The following is a 22,953-nucleotide window of genomic DNA, read 5'->3' as shown; positions in this document are numbered from 1 at the left end:
ACAAATACTGGCTTGGGCACTTTAACTTGTTCTAAGTTTTCTCAGTCTTTTTCTATTTACCTTGAATTTAGTGGGGTTACGTTTCAGATAATACATTTATATGTTGTTTTTTAAAAATATATTTTAAAACTTCTTTCTCTCTTTTGGGTCCTTTTAATAGCTTCTTGGAAGAAACTTCATTTTGTTTATCGTCTTTGGCACCATGGAAGAAATGCAAAACAAAGCTGTGGTTTTCTTTGTGTTTTATACATGGAGCACAGCTGAAATTTTGAGGTGGGTAGAAATGCCAGGATGGTGTTTGAGTGCTTCTCCCATTCTGGAGCACCTCTCTTCTTGAGGGAGTTGCTGTCTTATCCAGAGTCTCATTTGATTTGAGATTAAGGCTCTGTGTGTGGAGAGTTCTACCTGCATCTGTGTGCTCTGTAAAGGTGAGGCAGTTTTTTTTTTTTTAAACAGTCAATGGATCATCATACCAGCCTGGGCACTGGAGAGCAGAGGGAGAGAGCCAGAGAAATGAAAGGATCTTACCCTTCAGGATCTTGCTGTCTTGTTAGAAAGAGAGGACTCATTCACATGGAAAAATTCTTGAAAGGGCTGAAGAAACATGGGGCTGAAGGAGCATCCCAGGTTGGATGGAAGCAGTAAAGACTAGCCTTCGAGAAGGGATGATAGAAATGAATCTTTTACTACAAGATTACTGAAGTTTGAATTGACCTCTTATCTGATTCTTGCATTCTCAGTTGTCAATAGGAGAAATATCTTAAAAAAAATAAAAAGATCCAATTAGAGTAGATGTGTTCTTCTTTACCAGACCATACCTATTCCATACTTCTTCGCTTTTCAGTCAAGTGGAGGGTTGGTTTTGCAAATTGACTCCTCAGCTCTAGGTTTGGTGGTATTTTGGTAAAATTGACAGTTAAGAGGGAGAAAAGACATCAGCAGTCCTAGACTGTGTTTAAATGGAGTCTGTATCCCATGGCACCCAGTATACCCTCTAATCTACTTAACACAAAGGTGAAAGAGATTATAGGTACTTAATATTAACTTTTACTGTTTGGGGGGAAGCAACTTTCTTTTTTTATGTTATCTCTTTTTAAATAGAGTATTCCTGATCATAGATGAGAGGTCTTTTGTATACTTTAATTTTCATAATGTTCATTTATGCAGAGATAAAGTGTCTGTCAAAGTATCTGTCATCTTCACCTACTTGGAATGTAGATCAACTAGGAATAAAGCCAAAATGCTTCTGAGCACCTGTTCTATATACTGAACCTTTTCATAGAGGGTTCCTTTGAGACCTAAACTTAGTCTGCCATTATTGAGAATTCATATCCTTTGAAGATTGGAGGAGGAGCATGATGGGAGTTTATAATTCTGCTAAGAAGAAGCCATGTGTGGCTAATTGTGAAACTATTGTTGAATGATGTTCTAGGGTTGCATTCAGTGGCTTTTAACATGTTAATTCCTTATTTTCAATAGGTACCCCTTCTACATGCTTTCCTGCATTGACATGGATTGGAAGGTGCTCACATGGCTTCGTTACACTATGTGGATTCCCCTATATCCTCTGGGATGTTTGGCAGAAGGTACTTTCAGGAACTCTAGGTTTTATACCTTAGCTCCAAGGGTGGCCAGATCTTTCTTCCTCCCTCTGCCAGCCTTAGTCTGAAATATGGGTGTTGAACTTTTCAAGAATTTCTTTCTAGTGGCTTCCTGCCACAATACTCCTGGTATCCAGACTGTTCCAAGGAAGTAGCTCATTTTGTTAAGGTTTGGAAGCTGGGTGGTCATGCACTGCATGCTTCCTATTTTTATGGTACTTTTAATTTTCCAAAGCAAGTTCTTATTGATGACTTCATTTTATTACGACAAACACCTAGTGAGTGAGTCAGGGATTTTTCTCTTCATTTTATGGAATAGGAAGCCCAGTGCTATCAGGTGACTGTTCCTCATTTATCCTTGTTGTCAGCTTGGAGGCTTATTTCCTAGGAAAGCTAGGGGGAAAAAAAAAGAGACATGAGCCCATTGTACAAAGAGGAGGAAGAAGCATTTTCAACAAACCCAGAAACTTTGAGGGGTTAGAAGGTTCTATCAGTAGATGTGACTGTATTTCATTTGCTTCTAAAACATTCTTGTTTCTGCTTTTCAGCCGTCTCAGTGATCCAGTCCATTCCAATATTTAATGAAACAGGAAGATTCAGCTTCACATTGCCATATCCAGTGAAAATCAAAGTTAGATTTTCCTTTTTTCTTCAGATTTATCTTATAATATTATTTTTAGGTAAGTATTGGCTCTGTAATAGACCTTTTTTCTGTTACTTCTTAGAAGGTAGAGTTAAATGATTCAGAGTTTTAAAAATCCTTATTAGTATTCTTACTTTCAAAAGAGTAGAAATAAGTTAGAGAACGATTACTTTGCAAAACAGACCCATTAGGAGAATATGCTATGTGTGGAAGTATTTCTTCCCACATCTCCAGTGATTGAGTTATCTTCTTGAAATGCTCTAGGTCATTGGGACTTCACCATATTTCATGTTTAAAACAATTTAAGCAGCTCTTTTAAAACTGAATAAAAAATGAATAAAAAGCTCATTTTACTTCTACTAATTTCAGTAGCAGATCCCTTATCCAGAGGAATTATTACAGAGGTGGTGATACAGCTGGCAGCAAGGAGGGAAGGCAGTAAAGGCCTCTGAGCAGCCAAGAGACGTCAGAAGGCTTCTACCCAACAATAGGAAAGCCCCCCCACTCCTCATATAAAGCGTTGCTTATTTATTAGTTTACTTTTATATAAAACCATAAAGTTTTGCCTTAACTCATAAAAACTAAGCACTAAAAGAAGGGAAAGAGAAGTAAACCTAAATTATTGCAAATATGAGAGATTTAAAAGCCTTCCTAATTATGAGGATTGTTTACTTTAGATGAAGTTCTAACACATTTTAATATACTTACATATATTTCTCCCTGTTGTATTTCACAAGTCTTGAGGTGGCCTTAAAGTATGGCTGTATGGTCTCCTGGCAACAGAAGGATGTGACAGCAGATAGTACACTGGTTATCTTTTTCTGCGTAACAAATTACCCCAAAACTTAGCAGCCTAAGACAGAAAACATTTATTATCTCGCATGTATTCTGAGAGTCAGGAAGTAGGCTAGCTGGGTGGCCCTGGCTCAGGGACGCTCATGAGGTTTCGTCAAGCTGTCAGCTCAGCTGGGGCTACAGTTTCTGCACACTTGGCTGGGGCTGGAGGATCTGCTGCAAGCTCGCTTACGTAGCTGTGGACAGGAGGCTTCAGTTTCCTGCCATAGTACTTCTCCACGCGGATGCTCATGACATGGCTTCTCCCCAGAGCAAGTGATCTGGAAGAAAGCAGAAGCCACACGGCCTTTTTTTTTTTGCCGTTAAAAAATTTATTTATTATTGAAATATATTTGACATAAAACATTGTATAACTTTAAGGTATAACATGTTGATTTGATACATTTATCAATTGTAATAGGATTGCCATTATAGTGATAATTAGCACTTCTATCATGTCCACACTGCTTTTTATAACCTAAACTCAGAAGTGACATACTATCACTTTTTTTAAAGAAGAATTTATTATTTATTTATTTATTTGTTGGCTGTGTTGGATCTTCGTTGCTGCGCGCGGGCTTTCTCTAGTTGTGGCGAGCGGGGGCTACTCTTTGTTGTGGTGTGCGGGCTTCTCATTGCGGTGGCTTCTCTTGTTGCGGAGCACGGGCTCTAGGCGTGCGGACTTCAGTAGTTGTGGCTTCCGGGCTCTAGAACGCAGGCTCAGTAGTTGTGGCGCACGGGGGCTTAGTTGCTCCGCAGCATGTGGGATCTTCCCGGACCAGGGCTCGAACCCACGTCCCCTGCAATGGCAGGTGGATTCTTAACCACTGTGCCACCAGGGAAGCCCCGACATAGTATCACTTTTGCTGTATTCTCTTTCTTACACAGATCAACCTTGTATAATGTGGGAGGGGACTACACAAGGGTATGAAATACCAGGAGGTAGGGATTATTGGGGACCAGCTTGGAGGCTGGCTTCCCCAGACTGAGAGGGAGACCACAAAAAGTAAACCCAAGAAGTTGGAAAGCCCAGTTATCTTGGTTATTTATTTATTTATTTATCCGCACCGCGCGGCTTGTGGGATCTTAGTTCCCCAATCAGGGATTGAACCTGGGCCCTTGGCAGTGAAAGCGTGGAGTCCTAACCACTGGACCACCAGGGAATTCCCGATCTTGGTCATTTAGAAGTGGGGGAGAAGAGACCTACACCCTTTAGGAGCCCCTCGGAATCAGCACATGGCAGAAGTGCAGTTAAATAATATACATTATGGGGGCAGGTCATCTGCCAAAGGTTAAATTTTATTCCATTTGTTCTTCTTTTCCATTTCAGAAAGATTTCAAACCAAAAATGTTAAAACGTTTGGCGCTTTAAGGGAGTAAGCTTCAATTTGGAAAATGTACTCATTAGAAGAGCTCTTTACCTCTATTACTGGATAAATCTAGTACTACTGTAATTAGGCTCCATGAGGTGGGCCTACTGAAAGTGTTAAAAAGGAATAAGTGTTGGAAAGACCCTTAAAATATTTTACTAAAAAAGCTATAAGGGTAGACGTATTTTATTTATGTATTTTTAAAATTATTTATTTATTTATTTGGCTGCACCGGGTCTTAGTTGCAGCATGCAGGATCTTTGTTGCCGCATGTGGGATCTTTAGTTGCGGCATGATTTTAGTTGTGGCATGCAGGATCTAGTTCCCTGACCAGGGATCGAACCTGGGCCCCCTGCATTGGGAGCGCAGAGTTGTAACCACTAGACCACCAGAGAAGTCCCAGGTAGATGTATTTTAATGTGCACTAACCCTAGTGGCTTTTCCTTGTGTTGTTTAAGCTATTGCATATTCTAACTTACAAGGTTCTGTATTCATATTTAGTTTGCCTACAATGAATATGTAGTTCTTATTCTTCAGAATGAAATAAATCCTAAATCTACGTAATTTAGAAGCAGTATAACAACCAGTTATATTTGTGTATGGATCAAACATACGTTCTCTCACAATGTCTGTAAAATAAGTGTTTTAAACCCTGTTGTACGGTGAGAAAACTGAGGTGAGACTAAGCTGCAGAACTACTCAGTGATCACGTAGGATTGAAATTTTCTTCTGGCTCTTAAATCCTGTGTTTTTCTAGTTCACTGAATTGTGTGCTTCCTAGAAAAGCGTCTCATACCTTTTAGGCTATTGCTTAATACATATTATTGCATAGCCTTGAATTAAAAATTAGGTTCTCTCTGTTTCAGATTTGTGTGTTTTATGTAAATCCTACCTTAAAAGAAAGGAAAAAAAAGAATACTGAACTCTAATTAATGAAATTTTTAGGGGTGAAGTGTACTGATGTCTGCAGCTTACATTGAAATACATAAAGAATGAGATGGGAATGGGTATGTGATAAAGTAAATGTAAAAAAAAGTTAAAGTTTAAATCTAGGTGGTATTCACTGTACAATGGTTTAATCTTCTGTATATTTGAAATTTTTCATAGTAAAATATGGGAGAAAATTAAATTGTAGAACCCACTGGGGACAAATTGAATTGTCTCTAGTGCATTATTAATATTTGTTCTAAGTTGTACTTCCTGAGCAGCTGCAGTAAGCACAGGGCTGTGGGATATGAAAAACAGACAACTAGGGACTGTCCTGCCCCAAGAGCTTCTGCTTATAAACAGAGACAAAGATTCTCATTTCTAATTGGCCTCTTTTCTTTTTCAGGATTATACATAAATTTCCGTCATCTTTATAAACAGCGCAGGCGGCGCTTTGGACAAAAAAAGAAAAAGATCCACTAAAAAGAGAGATCTAGATGACTTCTTGCCAGTTTGAGCCTAATCTATAATTCTTACAGTTTTACCTTCTTGTACTGATGTAAAAGTTTTTTTAAAGTTAAATGATTAAATTCTCAGTGAGGCTATCTTCCTTTTTCCCCAGTAACATTCCTGAATTTACTGTATTATCTTAGTGTAGTACTTGCATGACATGGATTCCTGATACCTGATGACAGGTTCATTCCTGTGTATTCCGTTAATGACAGCAAAAGACTCAGCCCTACCCCCACCCACTCCATGTCCAGTCAGTCTGTTTCACACAGGCCAGAGATACTTCTTCAGTGCCCTGATGCTACCAGCTACTGGCCATTCTTATAGCTGGGATTTGTTCTTTTCAGCTATTGCTTGTGAAAAAAAAAAAGCAAGACTATGTTGCTGTATAGGTGGCTGTGAAAGTGACTCAGACAAGGACCTAATATATTCTGTACCCAAGGGGCTACTTGTTAAGTGGGTTGGCATTGATTTTCTGGAAATCGAGTTTTACTCAGTCATTGATAAAACATTTCTGAGTCTGAGTAGGCCTGGAGGACACATATTACCTCTGAATCTTTTGGTCTCTCTAACAACATCTTAACCTGTGTGGGCACTGGAGAGGCACAGGGTGATTTGAGAGAAACCAGTCAGAACCTTGGAACACCAAGATCACTTATTTCATTCCTAGCTAAATCAGAACTATTTTCAACACGAAAGAAAGATGAAACATTAGTTAGAAAACAATGAGATTATAAGAGTTCCAAACGCAAATGTTGCTACAGGGATCAAAAGGGTCAAACTGGCCATGCAGCCTGTGGCAAACTGGAAACATCAGAGTAGGCCAAGTAAAAATACCTATGAAACTGTCTTAGGCTGTGCACAGACCTAAAAAACTCAGTGTTCCTTCCCCTGCATTGACTTAGTCCATTTACTTGTGTCAGAGTGAGTTGGTGGAACTGTTTGAATAGGCCTCAAAAACACCTGCTTTTAATTTTGCTGTTGTTTCACCTGTCTGCAGTAGGACAGTGAAAACAGAGTGAGAACTTTGGCTGGAGAACCACCAGCTGAGCCTTTAACAATTCCTGGCAGGAAATCCACCAGCAGAGGAACTGAAAAAAATCTAGACACTATGATTTGGCCATTGTCGAAAACATCAGTTTTCCCTAATACATTCCAAGTAAACCAAGTAATGTTTGTATATAAGAATTTAAGGTATGATGGCTCTTTCTGTTCTGCCATTCCCATTGTTCTTGGGGGAAAGGGGACTCAGTGGGTTATGCTGTTTCTCTGAGCCCAAGATGGAAACTTGGTTTGACCTAAGTAAAAACATCTGATTAGCATAGGCTGGTTGATATTTTTACAAGTTCATTGCACCGAAGGATATTTTGCATGTCTGCAACTTCTGTCAACATTTGTTTGTATTAATTTCTGGTGTTCTTTCAACTGACTTTCTATGTGTAATTGGGCAGATCAGCTCTACAGCAGATTATGCTGTATCTTTGTGGCAGAATCTTGTATTCTTAGTGATTGTTATAAACCCCTTTATTGCTGTCTGAGAAAGCTAAAGATTGTGTATTTCTATTAAACATTTACAATTAAAATCTTAGTAACTTGTGTTTAAAGATCATTTAGTCTAATGGTTTCCAAATTGTTAGTGATAAATACCTTTGTTTAGACAAAATATTATATAGGCATACCTCGCTTTATTGCACTTCACAGATACTTGCATTTTTTAGAAATTGAAGATCTGTGGCAACCCTGTGTTGTCAGATGATGGATAGCATTTTTTAGCAGTAAATATTTTTTAATCAAGGTATATACATTTTATTTTAGACAGAATGCTATCGCACACTTAATAGACTACAGTATAGTGTAAACATAACATTTTTATATACTGGGAAACCAAGAAATTCGTGTGACTCACTTTAGTGAAATATTTGCTTCACTGCGGTGGCCTGGAGGCAAACGTGCAAAACCTCTGAGGTATGCCTATATAGCAATTCAGCGTGTTAAATAAAACATGGTTGCTTGGGTTGAAGCAGCCATTCCTTAGGAGGTTTACAGAACAATCTGAAAAGCACTGATGATGTAAATAAAGCCTGGAGAAGTTAGATGACTTGCCCAGGGTCATGAAGCTAGCTCATGAACTGGAACCATAACTGACTACAGTGATGTCAGAATCTACCTGGATGGAACCTGGCTTAGGCAGTGAAGCAGTGAGGCCTAACCAGTGTCACAAACAAGGAAGTCAGTATGGAACCCAAGGAACCATCAAGATTGATGAATCTATGCTACTTAGGAAGTTAAACTTATACTTAGGTTATAGGACAGAGCAAAAGGCAAAGAAAGACCCATTAATTTCCCAGTGAAACCATTTTATAGAAAATCAAATATTTTATTTTCATTAAAAAAAATTTGAAGAAACAAGAATCATTTTATACATTTATGGTTGCTGTTTAAAAGTTTGTATCTCAAGATATACCAAAAGCACCTAAGGGTTACCACCGACATTTTGCCCAAGTTCTAAGCAAATTCTGAAACTTAGTGATGTTGAGCTTGTACTTAGCAAGTCTCCTTTCCCAACCATAGGTACCTGAAAATGTCCCTGTGGCTGGGAGAGGAGAATAGTGAAGGGCATTTCAAGAACAGAGAACCCAGGTTGTTAGGGTGCCCGAGGAAGGTGGAGAGGGCTCTACGCTTGTCAGTCCTTCAGGCTTCTCAGGAGACGTGCCCATTTTGGGAGCAACAGCTGTCTTTTGGTTTTAAAGACTCTGAGCTCCAGAAAGCTAAGGTCAAAGCCCGAGCAGCTGCCCACCCTGCAGAACCCTTCTCAGAGTAGCAGAGTCAAACCTGCAAGTGGTGCTTCTGAGGCAGCCTTGAGAAGGTCTTTGGGTAGCTGTTGCAGAGGTGAACAGACCAGAAACGTTTTTACCCTAAATTATTTTCACTTGAAAAAAGAATGAAGTCAGCTTCACATTCTTTCAGCGCTGCTCCCAGAGAAGTCTGTCTGCAAAGGTGTGATGTTGTGGTCATACCCGGCGTACTCAGAGGTGCCAGTACTGGCCAGCTTGAGCTGCTGGGCGGCGTGAGTCAGCTGGAACGCAGCATCGGGGTGAGCTGTGTCAGGCAGCAGCGTGCACTCCCTTTCTAGCATGTCAGCCACCCCTTTGAGCAGGTCCAGGAAACCAAAGGCCAAGGCAGCCTTTCGTAAACGGTTCAGCTCCTAAAACAATAAAAGACACCAATGTTCCTGAAGTGCGTTCTCATCACATACTTTCTAAGTGCTCAGCTTAGTATAAGTTCTCCTTGATCCCCAATCTTAAATGAGCATTTTTATATGAGAACAAATGCTTGTACAGAGATGCCAATAACGAGAGGGTGATGACATGACTGGGAAGTGGTTCCTCTGCAGGTGATCAGAAAGCTACGGAAGACACAGGTGACTGAAACTCAGGTCATCCTCACCACAGTTCATGAGCACTTAGGCCAAACGTGGTGAGGTACTTTGTAGATTCTACATAGAAATGACATCCTCCTGATCTGAGGTATCGCATTTAGCATTATAGCCTCTAGGTCTCTCCACGTTCCTGCATGAGCACTTAGGCCAAACATGGTGAGGTGCTTTGCATACATCATTTCATGTACTCATAACTCTATGGAGGATACTTTTCCTCCATTACTCAGGTACGGAAAAGGCTTGCCCCAAACCTCAGAGGGCTCTTAACCCTCTGGTGCCTCTCTGGCTGGAGCCTTAGACTGAATGACGATGAACACGTTTGGAGGAGCCACTGGAGGAGTCAGTAGGTCTGACCCCAAAGATTACCACAAAAGTTTGAGTAGTGGATGGAAGCACAGAAATATGAAATGCCCCATCTATCACTTAGCAGTGTGATCTGGGCAAGCTGTGTAGCCTTCTCTGGATGTCAGTGGCCTCATTTACAAAATGAGGATAACCTCTTCCACACCCACTGGAGGAGCTGACACAGCCATCTGGTAGAGGCCCTTTCCTGTAGGTTATATAAAACCAGAAAAGAGAAACGGACTTTCTGACCACCTCTCTACTATCATCTGTTTACAACTGAAAAGTTCAGAAGGCCGAAGTACAAGTGTGCCACCCTGAATAGACAGCTCTGCAGGGAGACAGGGCCTACAGCCAAGGAGTGGTCATCAAGGGCCTAGGGCTTCAGTTAGTGGGGGACATGGTGGGCTGGGCAGCTCTCTGGTTGAACTCTGCTTGATTTCACCAGCTCGCTACATAATTAGGTTTGAAGACATAAAGGTAATAAGATAACACCCAGACAAAGCACATATGTTCTCTGGAAGAGATGCTACCCTGGAGCTGGCTGTGTGTACCGTACTTTAACATTTGCAAGCTAGGACACAATTGCCAATACACCATACCTCACACTGCCACTTAATTTAATTTCAGCCAAACACCAGAAGGACAGGGGAGAAGCAAGGAGTGACCTTAAATGCCCCTCAACTCCACCCCATCCCTTGTAACTTCATTCCACCAATGGTTCTGCATTAGCTAGGTATGATTCTGGAGGGCCATCCTTTTGCAATTCATAAATGTGCAATTTTAGAAGTCATTCCTGGAAGCAGATCATCTGGTACAATAAGAATGTTCTGAGCAATCACCATCCCTGGAAGTCACATACCCTGGTTGCCTGGAGTTAGACTGGATACCCGTATGGGAGCAGTGAGGAGGTTTAAGGGCTATGACCCACAGGTCCTTTCAGCTCCTTCCCTCAGCCATTCACAACAGCACCAACACAGAAAAGACCCGCTGCACAGAACCAGGCCATTTAAACACTTCTGATTCCTGGATTTTAGGGCAGCAACAGACGTATCACTTCTACTGACTTTACTGATGAAAAAACTAAGGCACAAACAATCCATACATTTCTAATCCCTGTGCATGTTCAACGTTACCCCACACTACTGTGAACTGTTTATTTCTGGCACACATCCCGGGGCCCACCCTCATTCCCTATAATTCTGATAGTCTTACCTTATAGAATGTCTGTGTTTTTTCAGGTAGTTTCCTTGCATTTCTTAAAATCTTCTGTACATCTGTCTATCGAGGGTAAAAAGAATTTAACATTAGAATTCTGTGGTAAAAAGGGAAAGAATACAAAAGGACGGCTTTATATTAAAAAAATGAAAATGAGAAAAGAGTTACAATGTCAAGATGAGGATCTCTTCTGAGTTAATGTCATCGTTCAACATTAGTAAAGCATCTCCCTCCTTCAAAAGGCTTGATGATGATAAATCCCTTGATGATAATAATGAACTTGTCACAAAACACCCCCAGTAAACCCATATATCTATGGCCGCTGCTTTTTGACAAGGGTACCAAGACCATCCAATGGGGGAAAGAACAGTCTCTTTAACAAATGGTGCTTGGATAACTGGATAGCCACCCGCAAAAAAATGAAGTTGGACTCTTACTTCATACCATATACAAAAAATGGACTCAAAATGGATCAGAGGCCTAAATGTAAGAGCTAAAATTATAAAACTCTTTTCATGACAATAGTAGAGCAACAAAAGAAAAAATAAATTTGGCAAATGTTCATAGCAGCATTATTCATAATAGCCAAAAGGCGGAAATAATTCAAAAGTTCACCAACTGAAATGAATGGATAAACAAAACGTGGTTTATTTATGCAATGGACTATTACTCAGCCATCAAAAGGAAAGAAGTACTGATACATGCTACAACATGAATGAACACTGAAAACATTATGCTGACTGAAAGAAGTCAAACACAAAAGGCCACATATAATATGATGCAGTTTACATGAAATATCCAGAACAGGCAAATCGTTATAGACAGAAAGCAGATTAGTGGCTGACAAGAGCTGGGGGAAGAGTGACTTGTTTAGTGGGCATAGGATTTCCTTTTGGGGTGATGAAAATGTTTTGGAACTAGATAGTGGTGATGGTTGTGTAACACTGTGATTGTACTAAATGCCACTGAATTGTAACTTTAAAATGTTTGAAATGGTAAATCTTGTTATGTGCACCTCACCATAATGAAACAATACACCCAGATCAAAACAAAATTTTAAAAATAATTTTAGAAAAACTCAGCTCTCTTTCTGACAGGGAAGTGTTGGGGTCAGTGATGGCAAGAAAGAGGGAGAACTTGAATTTCCAACAAAGGGAAGAGGCCCCTTAGCCATGGCAGGATGTGTCCAGTCTCCCTGAAAAGGGGGCTAGAAGAGACTATGCCATCAACAGAAGCTAATTCTGTGGTCAGGTGTCCTGACTGCCTCTTCTCATTTGGCTTAGGTTGGACTCGTTGGAAGAACAAAGGAAAAAAAAAAAAAGGCACTCAAATGATAAAAAAGGCTCAAAAAGTGATTTTTAAAAATAGGTATAACACTGCTATATTTAAAATGGAAAACCAACGAGGACCTACTGTAAAGCACAGGGAACTCTGCTCAATGTTATATGGCAGCCTGGAAGGGAGGGGAGTTTGGGGGAGAACAGATACATGTATATGTACGGCTGAGTCCCTTTGCTGTGCACCTGAAACCAGCACAACATTGTTAATCAGCTATACTGCAATATGAAATAAAGAGTTAAAAAAAAATAGGTATAAATGACTAATGGGACGAGAAAGTCACTGCGTATCTTGACTAAAAGCAGCACACATTGATAACAAGATAATCTTAGCCTCCCATGAAAGTGTTTCTGTGGCATTACAGGGTAATGTTTTGGCTTACCCCGTGGGGATGGAAGAAATAACCACATGAAGATTTTCACATCTTTCTCAAAATTATTATTAAAGGTAACACCCATAATGTTATTCAATGACTCACCATGTCAAAACTTTTACATTAAAATTTAATGCCAGAAAAATGTGTCTCTCTAGAAGAACTGACATGCTTCCTTTTATCAGACAAGAAGAACCATATAACCCATATGTTTTTTTTTTTTGACCTTGGTAGCACGAAGCTCAGAGCCAAATTGCTCAAATACAATTATCATTTTGCCTTGGCTTCCTGAAACAATTGTCTCTCCTCTTCCTCTAGGTTTCATATTGCTCTAAATTTTGTAAAAAATGATTCTGCTATATACGTGTTTTACTGTAGGCCACCTCAAATCCTTTTTGGAAATAATGACAAACATTAAAAGTAAATGAATTACTAAGTATCGAAGGAAAAGAAAATCAAATCAAATGTCCGCCTGCCTGCCAGAATCCCTCTTCCTGTCCCAAGTGGAGAGCAACGTGAATGGTAATGTTACCTGCAGGCCACTGGGTTTGATCCACACCGTCACATTCTGGGCATAACTGCGTTTGTTTTTGGGCTGCAGGGGGAATGGGCTCTTATTATCATCCTCACCATAAGGGTTTTCTTTAGCATCTTAAAAGAAAAAGACATTCTTGAAATGACATCTGGAAAAACACAATCAATTACATTTCCAATTAGGCTAGAAGCTCTTTGAATCATTCAATCTCCTATATCCTGTTACTTCCCTAATTAAGAAAATCCATTAACTTCAGTCAGGTTGGGGAACCTGTTCTCAATAGTGACATCGGACACTAAACAATCAACTGAGACACATACAAGTGAAAAACAGCTTAATGTTTTTAAAGAAACAAGCTTCACTTATCTGCTTTATAAATTAAGGTCAGAGAGGATAAAAGCTTCACTTATCTGCTTTATAAATTAAGGTCAGAGAGGATAAAATTGTTGTACATACAACAATACTAAAGTATACATAAAAATATATGTATATATACATACTACAATTCTATATAGTCTAGCCCAGCACTCTCCAACAGAACTTTCTGTGATGAGGAATGGTAGCCATAGCCCATGTGACCACTGAACCCTTGACACATGGCTAGTGTAACAGAGGAACTGAATTTTATTTAATTAAATTTAAAGAGCCTCATGTGGTGAGTGGCTACTGGATTAGATCTACAGCATAGGTCTAGGCATTGAGAAAATTTAAAAGTAAAATTACGTATAGCCAAATTATGGAAAAGAGCAAGGGAAAGGACTTCCCTAGTGGTCCAATGGTTAAGAATCCGCCTGCCAATGCAGGGAACACGGGTTCGAGCCCTGGTCCCGGAAGACCCCACATGCTGCGGGGCAACTAAGCCTGTGTGCTACAACTACTGAGCCTGCGCTCTAGAGCCCATGAGCCACAACTACTGAGCCTACATGCCACATCTACTGAAGCCCATGCACCTAGAGCCTGTGCTCTGCAACAAGAGAAGCCACCACAATGAGAAGCCCGCACCTCAACGAAGAGTAGCCCCTGCTCGCGCGCAGGGACTACTATATATAAAATAGTTTCTTACAAAATAAGACCAAACGAAAAATGAAAACCAACTTAAAAAAACCAACAACAATAACAAAAAGTCAAGCAGGACAGAGATGGGCTTAAGGCCCAGGGTTGGCCTCTGGTGCTGCCCTGAGTCTGTGGGCGGGTGCGAGCCGGGGCGGTCGAGGTGCTCAGTCGCCCTTCTGCTTGGGGGCCTGCACAGCCATGAAAGCCCGCGCGCAGCAATGAAGACCCTGCACAGCCAACAAAAAAAAAAGAGCAAGGGAAGAAATACCTTTTTGGTGAAACATACCTCATCTTATGGCTTACTAGTTTATTGCTTCCAAGGATTTAAAGCCATGTTGGTTTTATAGTCATGTAGATAAACAAGGGTTTTTGTTTTTCTACCTATTTCCTAAGTCACTGAAACTTTGCCACAAACTTACAAAGCATACTTGTATCTACTGGCTCATTTTATCCTTATTATCATCTTTTGGGGTAGACAAAGCAGGAATCATTTTCCCAACAAATCTGGGGAGCTTAAATCCCTTGCTCAAATGCTCATGTTGAAAACTGAAATTAGCCCAGCTTCTCTAACGGACCCAGAAGCTCTCTAACCCCAATCTGGTCATTAATTTAGATGCCTTATACTGGCCCCATACTATCTCTGTCAATCCCCTCTCCTCCTACCCGCTCCAAAAAGTAGTGGCTGGGGCTTCCCTGGTGGCGCAGTGGTTGGGAGTCTGCCTGCCAATGCAGGGGACACGGGTTCGAGCCCTGGTCTGGGAAGATCCCACATGCCGCGGAGCAACCTAGGCCCGTGAGCCACAGTTACTGAGCCTGCGCATCTGCAGCCTGTGCTCCGCAACGAGAGGCCGCGACAGTGAGAGGCCCGCGCACCGCGATGAAGAGTAGCTCCTGCTCGCTGCAACTAGAGAAAGCCCTTGCACAGAAACGAAGACCCAACACAGCCAAAAATAAATAAATAAATAAATAAATAAATAATTAAAAAAAAAAAAAAAAAGTAGTGGCTCAGCTTTCCAGACATTTCCACAAATACTTGTCAATACATAAACCTTTCTAGTCAGGCCAAGATCCCAACAGTCGTTTCCCATGCCACATGCTTATTTCCAACTTCCCTGCCACTGTTTCCGTTATCCCTCTGTCTGGAATGCTCTCCTTTCCTCATTTATTTATTCCCTCCCTCACATACTCATTCATCATCTATAGTAAGACCTCACTATGCAAGCAAGCACTGTGCTAGGAAGTGTGGCTAGAGAAGGTATTGTTCGGGTCTCAAGGAACTTACAGAATTTATTAAATGTAATTTATTAAATTACAACTATGTGCAAAATACTTTACATATACAACTTCTCTCCTTACAGCAACCCTAGAGGGTAGATATTATTAGTCTCATTAAAGATGAGGAAACTGAGGCTCAGATTTCACAGGGACTCAGCTGGGCCTGGTTTAGAAGACAACACTTCCCCTACTCAACACTGCTGTTCCTCACCTTCCCAAAGTTACTTAAATTCTAGGTCCAGATCCTATCCTACTTTCTCCATGGAGTTGTCCCAAATTTTTCTGGTAGACAGTGATTTCTCTAGTCCCTTTTATCCTACAGCAGTCAGTGTCAGTACCAAACATTTCAACATCTAACTGTAGCCTATCTTGTACTGTCTCTAATTGTTTGGAGCTTAGATGTGGTAACTGGCTTAGCAGACATTTATGAAAAAAGAACAAGAGATCTTAGAAATAATAAATATGATAGCAGAAATTTAAAAAAAATCAGTTGCAAGATAAAGTTGAAGATATTTTACAGAACGTAGAACAAAAAATTTAAAAAATGAAAAAAATGGGTAGGAGACGATAAGAAAATTACACACACACACACACACACACAAATCATAAACATATGTTCTAGAGAGGGAGAACAGAGAATACAAACGGGAGAAATCAAAGACATATTCGTGTTTCCAGGAAGGAAGAACATGAATTCCCAGATGGAAGGGCCCACTGAGTCCCCAGCACAATGAATGAAGAGACCAAAAACTAGGTACATGATTCTGAAAATCTAGAATGCTAGGGACACTAAAAGAGCCTCAAGGTGTGCAGAGGAAACAGAGATCAGGGTCAAAGCCCCAGCAGTCAGCATGGCACTAGACTCTCAGTAGCAACACTGGAAGCCAGAAGAGACAACAGAGTGATGCTTCGAAACTCTAAAGGAAAATGATTCCCAACCTAGAACTCAATATTCAACCACACTATCAGTCAAGTGTAAGGGATGAAATACAGACATTTCCACATATGCAAGATTTCAAATGTTCACTTCCCATGTACCCTTTTCTCAGGAGGATGCATGAAACAGGAGAGCCGCGGAAGAGCTATGAAGGGAAGACGCAGGATGACAACTATGCAACCGGCCTAGAGAACCACCAGTCCATTCATGAAACAAGAGGGAGGGAGATGACTCCAAGCAAAAAAAAGAAAGAAACTGACAAAAAAATACGTTAAGGATGTATTTTACTTAGGGAGGAATTAGCGATAGGTAGAAAGAAAACAGCAAAGAAAAACAAGAAAAAAGAAAAGAAAAGAGAAGTAGACGAAGGCTGAGAGAGAGCCTAGAGTGAGGGCTGCGCTCATCTGCTGCTGGCTCCTCTACAGCCAGGCTGCCCAGCTCTTTCCTGCACCCTCTGAGGAACATCAGTGCCTTTCCAAGAGAGCTTTCCTTTTAATTGAAGTTAGAATACATCTATCTTACCTGCTAGAAAAAAGAAATGTCTAATTAAAAAAAAAAAGTAATATCTGGAGTAGGCCCCAAAGAGCTGCAAAACAAAGGAAATGTGATGTGGTACACCACACAGCTTAGTAGTAAATAAAACTGGCTTCACTTAGCAAGGACGGACTACTGATTTAACCAAAAAGAATGCTATAACCACACTGCAAGGATTGAGGAAGGGAAAAATGTGCTTCTTGGGTGGATGGGTGGGGAGGGATGGTAGCGGTAAGAGAGCTAACTAGTTTTCCTTAAAAAGTCAAAAAATGACCTTTAAAAGAAAAACAAAAGTCAAGAAATAGCTGTATACTTATATTATTTAGAAATGTAAGTAAACATCAAAAGAAACAATTAAAATTTGAAAATGGTTGTCTCTAGGAACAGAATTAGGAGAAGGGATTAGTATAAACAGTACTATTTTGCAAGCTTTCCTTTGATTAAAAAACATAATTAAAACAGCAAGGTTTCCATGGTAGCACAGTGGTTGGGAGTCCGCCTGCCAATGCAGGGAACACAGTTTGGAGCCCTGGTCTGGGAAGATCCCATATGTGGTGTACCAACTAAGCCCGTGCGCCACAACTACTGAGCCTGCATTCTAGAGCCCACGAGCCGCAACTACTGAGCCCGTGTACCACAACTACTGAAGCCCACGTGCCTAGAGCTCATGCTCCGCAACAAGAGAAGCCACTACCAATGAGAAGCCCACGCACTGCAATGAAGAGTAGCCCTGCTCGCCACAACTAGAGAAAGCCCACGCGCAGCAATGAAGACCCAACGCAGCCATAAATAAATAAATAAATAAATAAATAAATAAATAAAACAAAACAAAACAGCAGGATCTACCATTAAAATGTGCCTACTCTGTGTCAGGTAGCCAATACACATTCCCTCAGTAAATTCTCCCAACAACCCTCTAAGATAGGTTTTATTATCACTTATTACTTGTTACCATAATGACAATCCCAATTTCCTAGGACAGTTGGGAGAATTAAATGAGATGATACATTTCATTTTGTCTAGCACAGTGCCTGGCACAAAGTTAAATTCAAGAGATGTTAGCTCTTATTATCCTCATGGAAAAGAAGAGCAGACAGCGGGAGGAAAAAACAACATGAATACAGGGCTGAGTAAAGAGCAGTTCCACTTGACTTAAGAATACGCGTTAACCAGCCAAGCATTGCTAGGTTGGCAGCCAGATCAGAAAGGAATGTGAATGTTACTACCTTAGATTATGGACAGGCAGCTGTGGTGAAAACTCTCACAATAGTCTACGTTAGGGGTGAGCAAGCTTTTTTTTTTTTTTAATTTTTATTTATTTATTTATTTATTTATTTATGGCTGTGTTGGGTCTTCATTTCTGTGCGAGGGCTTTCTCTAGTTGCAGCAAGTGGGGGCCACTCTTCATCGCGGTGCGCAGGCCTCATTATCGCGGCCTCTCTTGTTGTGGAGCACAGGCTCCAGACGCGCAGGATCAGTAATTGTGGCTCACGGGCCTAGTTGCTCCGTGGCATGTGGGATCTTCCCAGACCAGGGCTCGAACCCGTGTCCCCTGCATTGGCAGGCAGATTCTCAACCACTGTGCCACCAGGGAAACCCTGAGCAAGCTTTTTTTGCAAAGGATCAGACAGCAATATTTTAGGCTTTGTGGGTTATACGGTCTCTGTTGTAACTACTCAATTCTGCCATTGAAGCAGGAAAGCAGCCATAGATCATATATAAGTGCATGAGTGTGACTGTGTAACAAAACTGCACAATAAAACTATATTTACAAAACAAGCGGTGGGCTAGTTTGACCTGCAGGCCCTAGTTAGCTGACCTCTGATCTAAGTGAAAGGTAAAGAAAGCCAGAACAAGGCAAGAGCCGTGAGAATGAAAAGGCAGAATGAATGTAGGAATGCTGTAGAGAGAACAGGTAAAGGAGGTGAAGAATCTCTCTTTCAACAGACACACACACACCCCCAGGTTCTCCTCCAATTACTGTCCTAATTCTGTCCTCTTGTGGTCAAACCTGGCATTTCCATTTCCTCATCTCTAATTCATTCCTCAACCTGTCTCCTGGCTAATCATCTGCTGAAACTACTCTTACAAAGCCACCAAGAAATCTCCTGTTAAGATCAAATGACTTTTTTTAAAAAATGTGATTTAAAAAAAATTTATTTATTTTTGGCTGCATTGGGTCTTTGTTGCTGCGCGCAGGCTTTCTCTAGTTGCGGCGAGCCGGGGCTACTCTTCATTGCGGTGCATGGGCTTCTCATTGCGGTGGCTTCTCCTGTTGCAGAGCACAGGCTCTAGGTGTGTGGGCTTAGTTGCTCCACAGCATGTGGGATCTTCCTGGACCAGGGCTCGAACCCGTGTCCCCTGAATTGGCAGGCGGATTCTTTTTTTTAAAAAATTTATTTATTTATTTTCGGCTGTGTTGGGTCTTCGTTGCTGTGTGAGGGCTTTCTCTAGTTGCGGCAAGTGGGGGCCACTCTTCATCGCGGTGCGCGGGCCTCTCACTGTCGCGGCCTCTCCCGTTGCGGAGCACAGGCTCCAGACGCGCAGGCTCAGTAGTTGTGGCTCACGGGCTTAGTTGCTCCGCGGCATGTGGGATCTTCCCAGACCAGGGCTCGAACCCGTGTCCCCTGCGTTGGCAGGCAGATTCTTAACCACTGCGCCACCAGGGAAGCCCGGCAGGCGGATTCTTAACCACTGCACCACCAGGGAAGTCCCAAGATCAAATGACTCGTGATTCATAGTGTCTTCTTCTTTCCTCTTGGTTTCTATTCCTTTCTACAACTCTTTAATCATTTAAAACACTCATTCTACAGTCTCTTTCAGATTAAGTCCTCAAGGTGCTATTCCTCCTACTGGTCTTTCTTAAAAGAAGAGAAAATCCTCACATGATTTTAAAACTTTTTTTCAAATCATGAACTCATTTCCAGTGGGGATTGTTTTTTCTGCAGCACTCTTTTTGCCCTGGGTTGCAGAGGAATTCCTACACAGCCATTTATATTAGCTTCTGGAGGATGCACCATGGATTTCATTGCTTCAGGACCAGTTTTTGCACTGTTTGGTTTGGGAATGGGTCATGTCGATCCACATGGTGCAGGACTTGGGCTTCAACTTCTCATAGGAGACTTTTATGTTTCTTTATATGTAGAAAAGTAGGTAGAAACAATGGGTAGAATTTTTCTTATCAGCCTCTCACTGAGAGGGTAGACCTTCCATACTCCCAGCTTTACTCAGAGATTTCAGCTCTTTGTCTTATCTCCTGTTCCTGCGTGAACTTTAAAAGCCCAGCCCCTGGATCCTAGCTCAAGAGTTGGCAAACTATGGCTGGCTGCCTGTTTTTGAATTAAGAATGTTTTTTTATATTTTTAAAAGGTTTATGTATTGTGCTACAATGGCAGTGTAGTGGTTATGACAAAACCCATAATGGCCTGTAAAACCTAAAATATTTATTATATGGCCCTTTACTGAAAAAGTTTGCTGACCCTTGGCCTAGCTTCTAGGGCCTATATTCCATCAAAATCTTCTTTAGGCTTCAATGGCAAAAGACGTCCTTCAGACCTTAACTAACATGTATGCACATGTGTATAAGACATTGTAGGCCGTGTCTCATATGTGCTCATGAGACACTGTACTTCTTTCTTGAATCCCTTTATTCTCTTGGCGTCTGTGACATCCCTTTCTTCTACTTTTTCTCTTTCATCTGCCTCTTCTCATCTTCCTTTACTGGTGCCAATTCCACTGCCGCTAGTAGTTGGTCCTTTTTAGGAGTCTGGTCCTTGGCTCTCTTTTTTCCTTAATGTATATACTTTCCTGAGGCTACGGCTTCTTAAAGTGTGGTTATTGACCTGGACTGTAATCACTTGGGTAGTATTAAAACTGCAGGGACTTCGCTGGTGGTGCAGTGGTTAAGAATCTGCCTTCCAATGCAGGGGACACGGGTTCGAGCCCTGGTCTGGGAAGATCCTACATGCCACAGAGCAACTAAGCCCGTGCACCACAACTACTGAGCCTGTGCTCTAGAGCCCGGATGCCACAACTACTGAAGCCCGCGTGCCTAGAGCCCGTGCTCCGCAACAAGAGAAGCCACCGCAATGAGAAGCCCGCGCACCTCAACAAAGAGTGGCCCCTGCTTGCCACAACTAGAGAAAGCCCGTGCGCAGCAACGAAGATCCAGCGCAGCCATAAATAAATTAATTTATTAATTAATTTATAAAAAAGAGAAAAAAACCCTGCAAGTTCCTGGCTTGAATCCAAACCAAATGAGTCAGAATCTCTGTAGGTAGGGCCCAGGAAACAGAATTTCTTTTTTTAATATTTATTTATTTTAAATGAATTATTTTAAATTATTTATTTTAAATTAATATTTTATTTTATTTATTTTTGGTTGCATCGGGTCTTAGTTGCGGCACGTGGGATCTTCATTGAGGCATGCAGGCTCCCTTGTTGCGGCGCGCAGGCTTCTCTCTAGTTGTGGTGTGCGGGTTTTCTCTTCTCTAGTTATGGCGCACAGGCTCCAGGGTGCGAGGGCTCTGGAGTTTGCGGCACGCAGGCTCTCTAGTTGAGGTGCGTGAGCTCAGTAGTTGTGGTGCGAGGGCCCAGGTGCTCCGTGGCATGTGGGATCCTAGTTCCCTGACCAGGGATCAAACCTACGTCCCCTGCATTGTAAGGCAGATTCTTTACCACTGGACCACCAGGGAAGTCCCAGGAAACAGAATTTTTAAACAAGTTCTCCAGTTTCACTTTTGTATACCAAAACTCAAATTTGTGAACTATTGCCCTAAGCAATCTCTCTCATTATCATCATTTTAACTATCAGCAATATGCTTAAAACTAAAAATTATATTTTCAACTCTGCCCTCTCTCCTGAACTCCAGATTCTCACAGGAATTGTTTATAGGCACCTCCACCTAAATCTCAAAGGCATAAACTTAACATGCACAAAAGATGTTCTTCCCAAATCTACTCTTCCTCCTCTGTTCTGTTTCAATTAATAGTACCACCTTTCACCCTATAGCTCTGGTCAGAAACCTGGGATCATTCTCAACTCTTCTCTTTCCTCTATTCTCATATGTAAATACTGTTGTTTCTACCTCCTAAGTACCTTTTGCATGGATCCCATCGTCTCTACCCGCAGCCACTGCCCCTGTTCTGCCTCTCATCTTCACAACTCCAGGACTGTCACAGTAGACTTCTAACTACAAGATGCCCTTACCTTTTCAAATCCACACTCCACAGAGTTCTTTTTCTAAATGCAAAATTTATGATCTTTCACTTGGATTTCAGCCATACTGCACAACTCCAGGGGGTACCAGTACCTAGAATACAAAGTCATCTAACTGGTATCTCCACTGTTCTCATTACAGCCAGAAGGATCTGATCATATTACTCCCTTCAGTGGCTTCCCGGCATCTGCAGAATAAAGTCTCAGCTCTTCACATTTCAGATGAGGCTTGCCCTGCTGTATCACTGCCAACCTCTAACCTACCATCTGGCCTTCCCACCCCTCCCTCACACTTTGTGCTCCATTTGGGCAGGATGCCCTTTCTGCCTTCACTAGCTCAGCAAATTCCTCTTTTTCTTCAAAACTCAGCTAGGGTGTCTCTCCTCTGTGCAGATTTTCCTGAGTCCTCTAGGCAGAGCTGACCATCCCCTCCTTCAGGCCAACTCTGATCTTGTGCCAGCTCATGTTTATTACTCCACTCTCCGCTAGACTTTGAGTAACTCCTGCTAGCTCTTTTAGCTCCCACACCTGACACAGAACAGGCTGCATAGCAGATGTTCCTAAAATTGAAATGGGCCCAAATAAGTCAAGGGTGACACTACAGCTGGAGCCTGAGTACCTAGAAGTACAAAGGCCTCAATCAGAGGGAGTAGGAAAATCAGAAGAACAAACAGTTCATGGGGGAAGCGGGGAGAGACAACCGTTTCTGCAACAAACATGCTGAGCTTAGGATTGTGACAGAATATCCAGGTGGAGAGGTCCAAGGGGGAACTGGAAATATAATATGCAAGTTTCAGGGAGAGATC

The 22,953-nt window shown here is 41.5% G+C and overlaps 2 protein-coding genes across 6 annotated transcripts in view; one reads left to right on the top strand and one right to left on the bottom strand.

Moving 5' to 3' along the window:
* The window catches only part of HACD3 (3-hydroxyacyl-CoA dehydratase 3), a 32,293-nt gene extending 24,845 nt beyond the window's left edge, over positions 1–7,448 (top strand). Inside the window, exons 8-11 of the mRNA XM_059915501.1 lie at positions 161–273; positions 1,480–1,586; positions 2,150–2,281; positions 5,782–7,448. Of these exons, the coding sequence (XP_059771484.1) occupies positions 161–273; positions 1,480–1,586; positions 2,150–2,281; positions 5,782–5,858 (429 nt within the window). The 3' untranslated portion in view covers positions 5,859–7,448. The remainder of the gene's footprint in view (positions 1–160; positions 274–1,479; positions 1,587–2,149; positions 2,282–5,781) is intronic.
* Positions 7,449–8,241: 793 nt separating this feature from the next.
* The window catches only part of INTS14 (integrator complex subunit 14), a 34,146-nt gene continuing 19,434 nt past the window's right edge, over positions 8,242–22,953 (bottom strand). For all 5 annotated transcript variants that reach the window (XM_059912990.1, XM_059912989.1, XM_059912988.1 and 2 more), the window contains 3 exons: positions 13,128–13,246; positions 10,882–10,947; positions 8,242–9,090 (listed from right to left, as the gene is read on the bottom strand). In XM_059912990.1, coding sequence (XP_059768973.1) covers positions 8,839–9,090; positions 10,882–10,947; positions 13,128–13,246 — 437 coding nt within the window. In that variant the 3' untranslated portion in view covers positions 8,242–8,838. The remainder of the gene's footprint in view (positions 9,091–10,881; positions 10,948–13,127; positions 13,247–22,953) is intronic.

This window comes from Balaenoptera ricei, chromosome 2, assembly GCF_028023285.1.
Source record: "Balaenoptera ricei isolate mBalRic1 chromosome 2, mBalRic1.hap2, whole genome shotgun sequence".
Taxonomy (NCBI): Eukaryota; Metazoa; Chordata; class Mammalia; order Artiodactyla; family Balaenopteridae; genus Balaenoptera; species Balaenoptera ricei.
The sequence above is the reverse complement of the archived record's forward strand: the minus strand, read 5'-3'. Positions and strand labels throughout refer to the sequence as shown.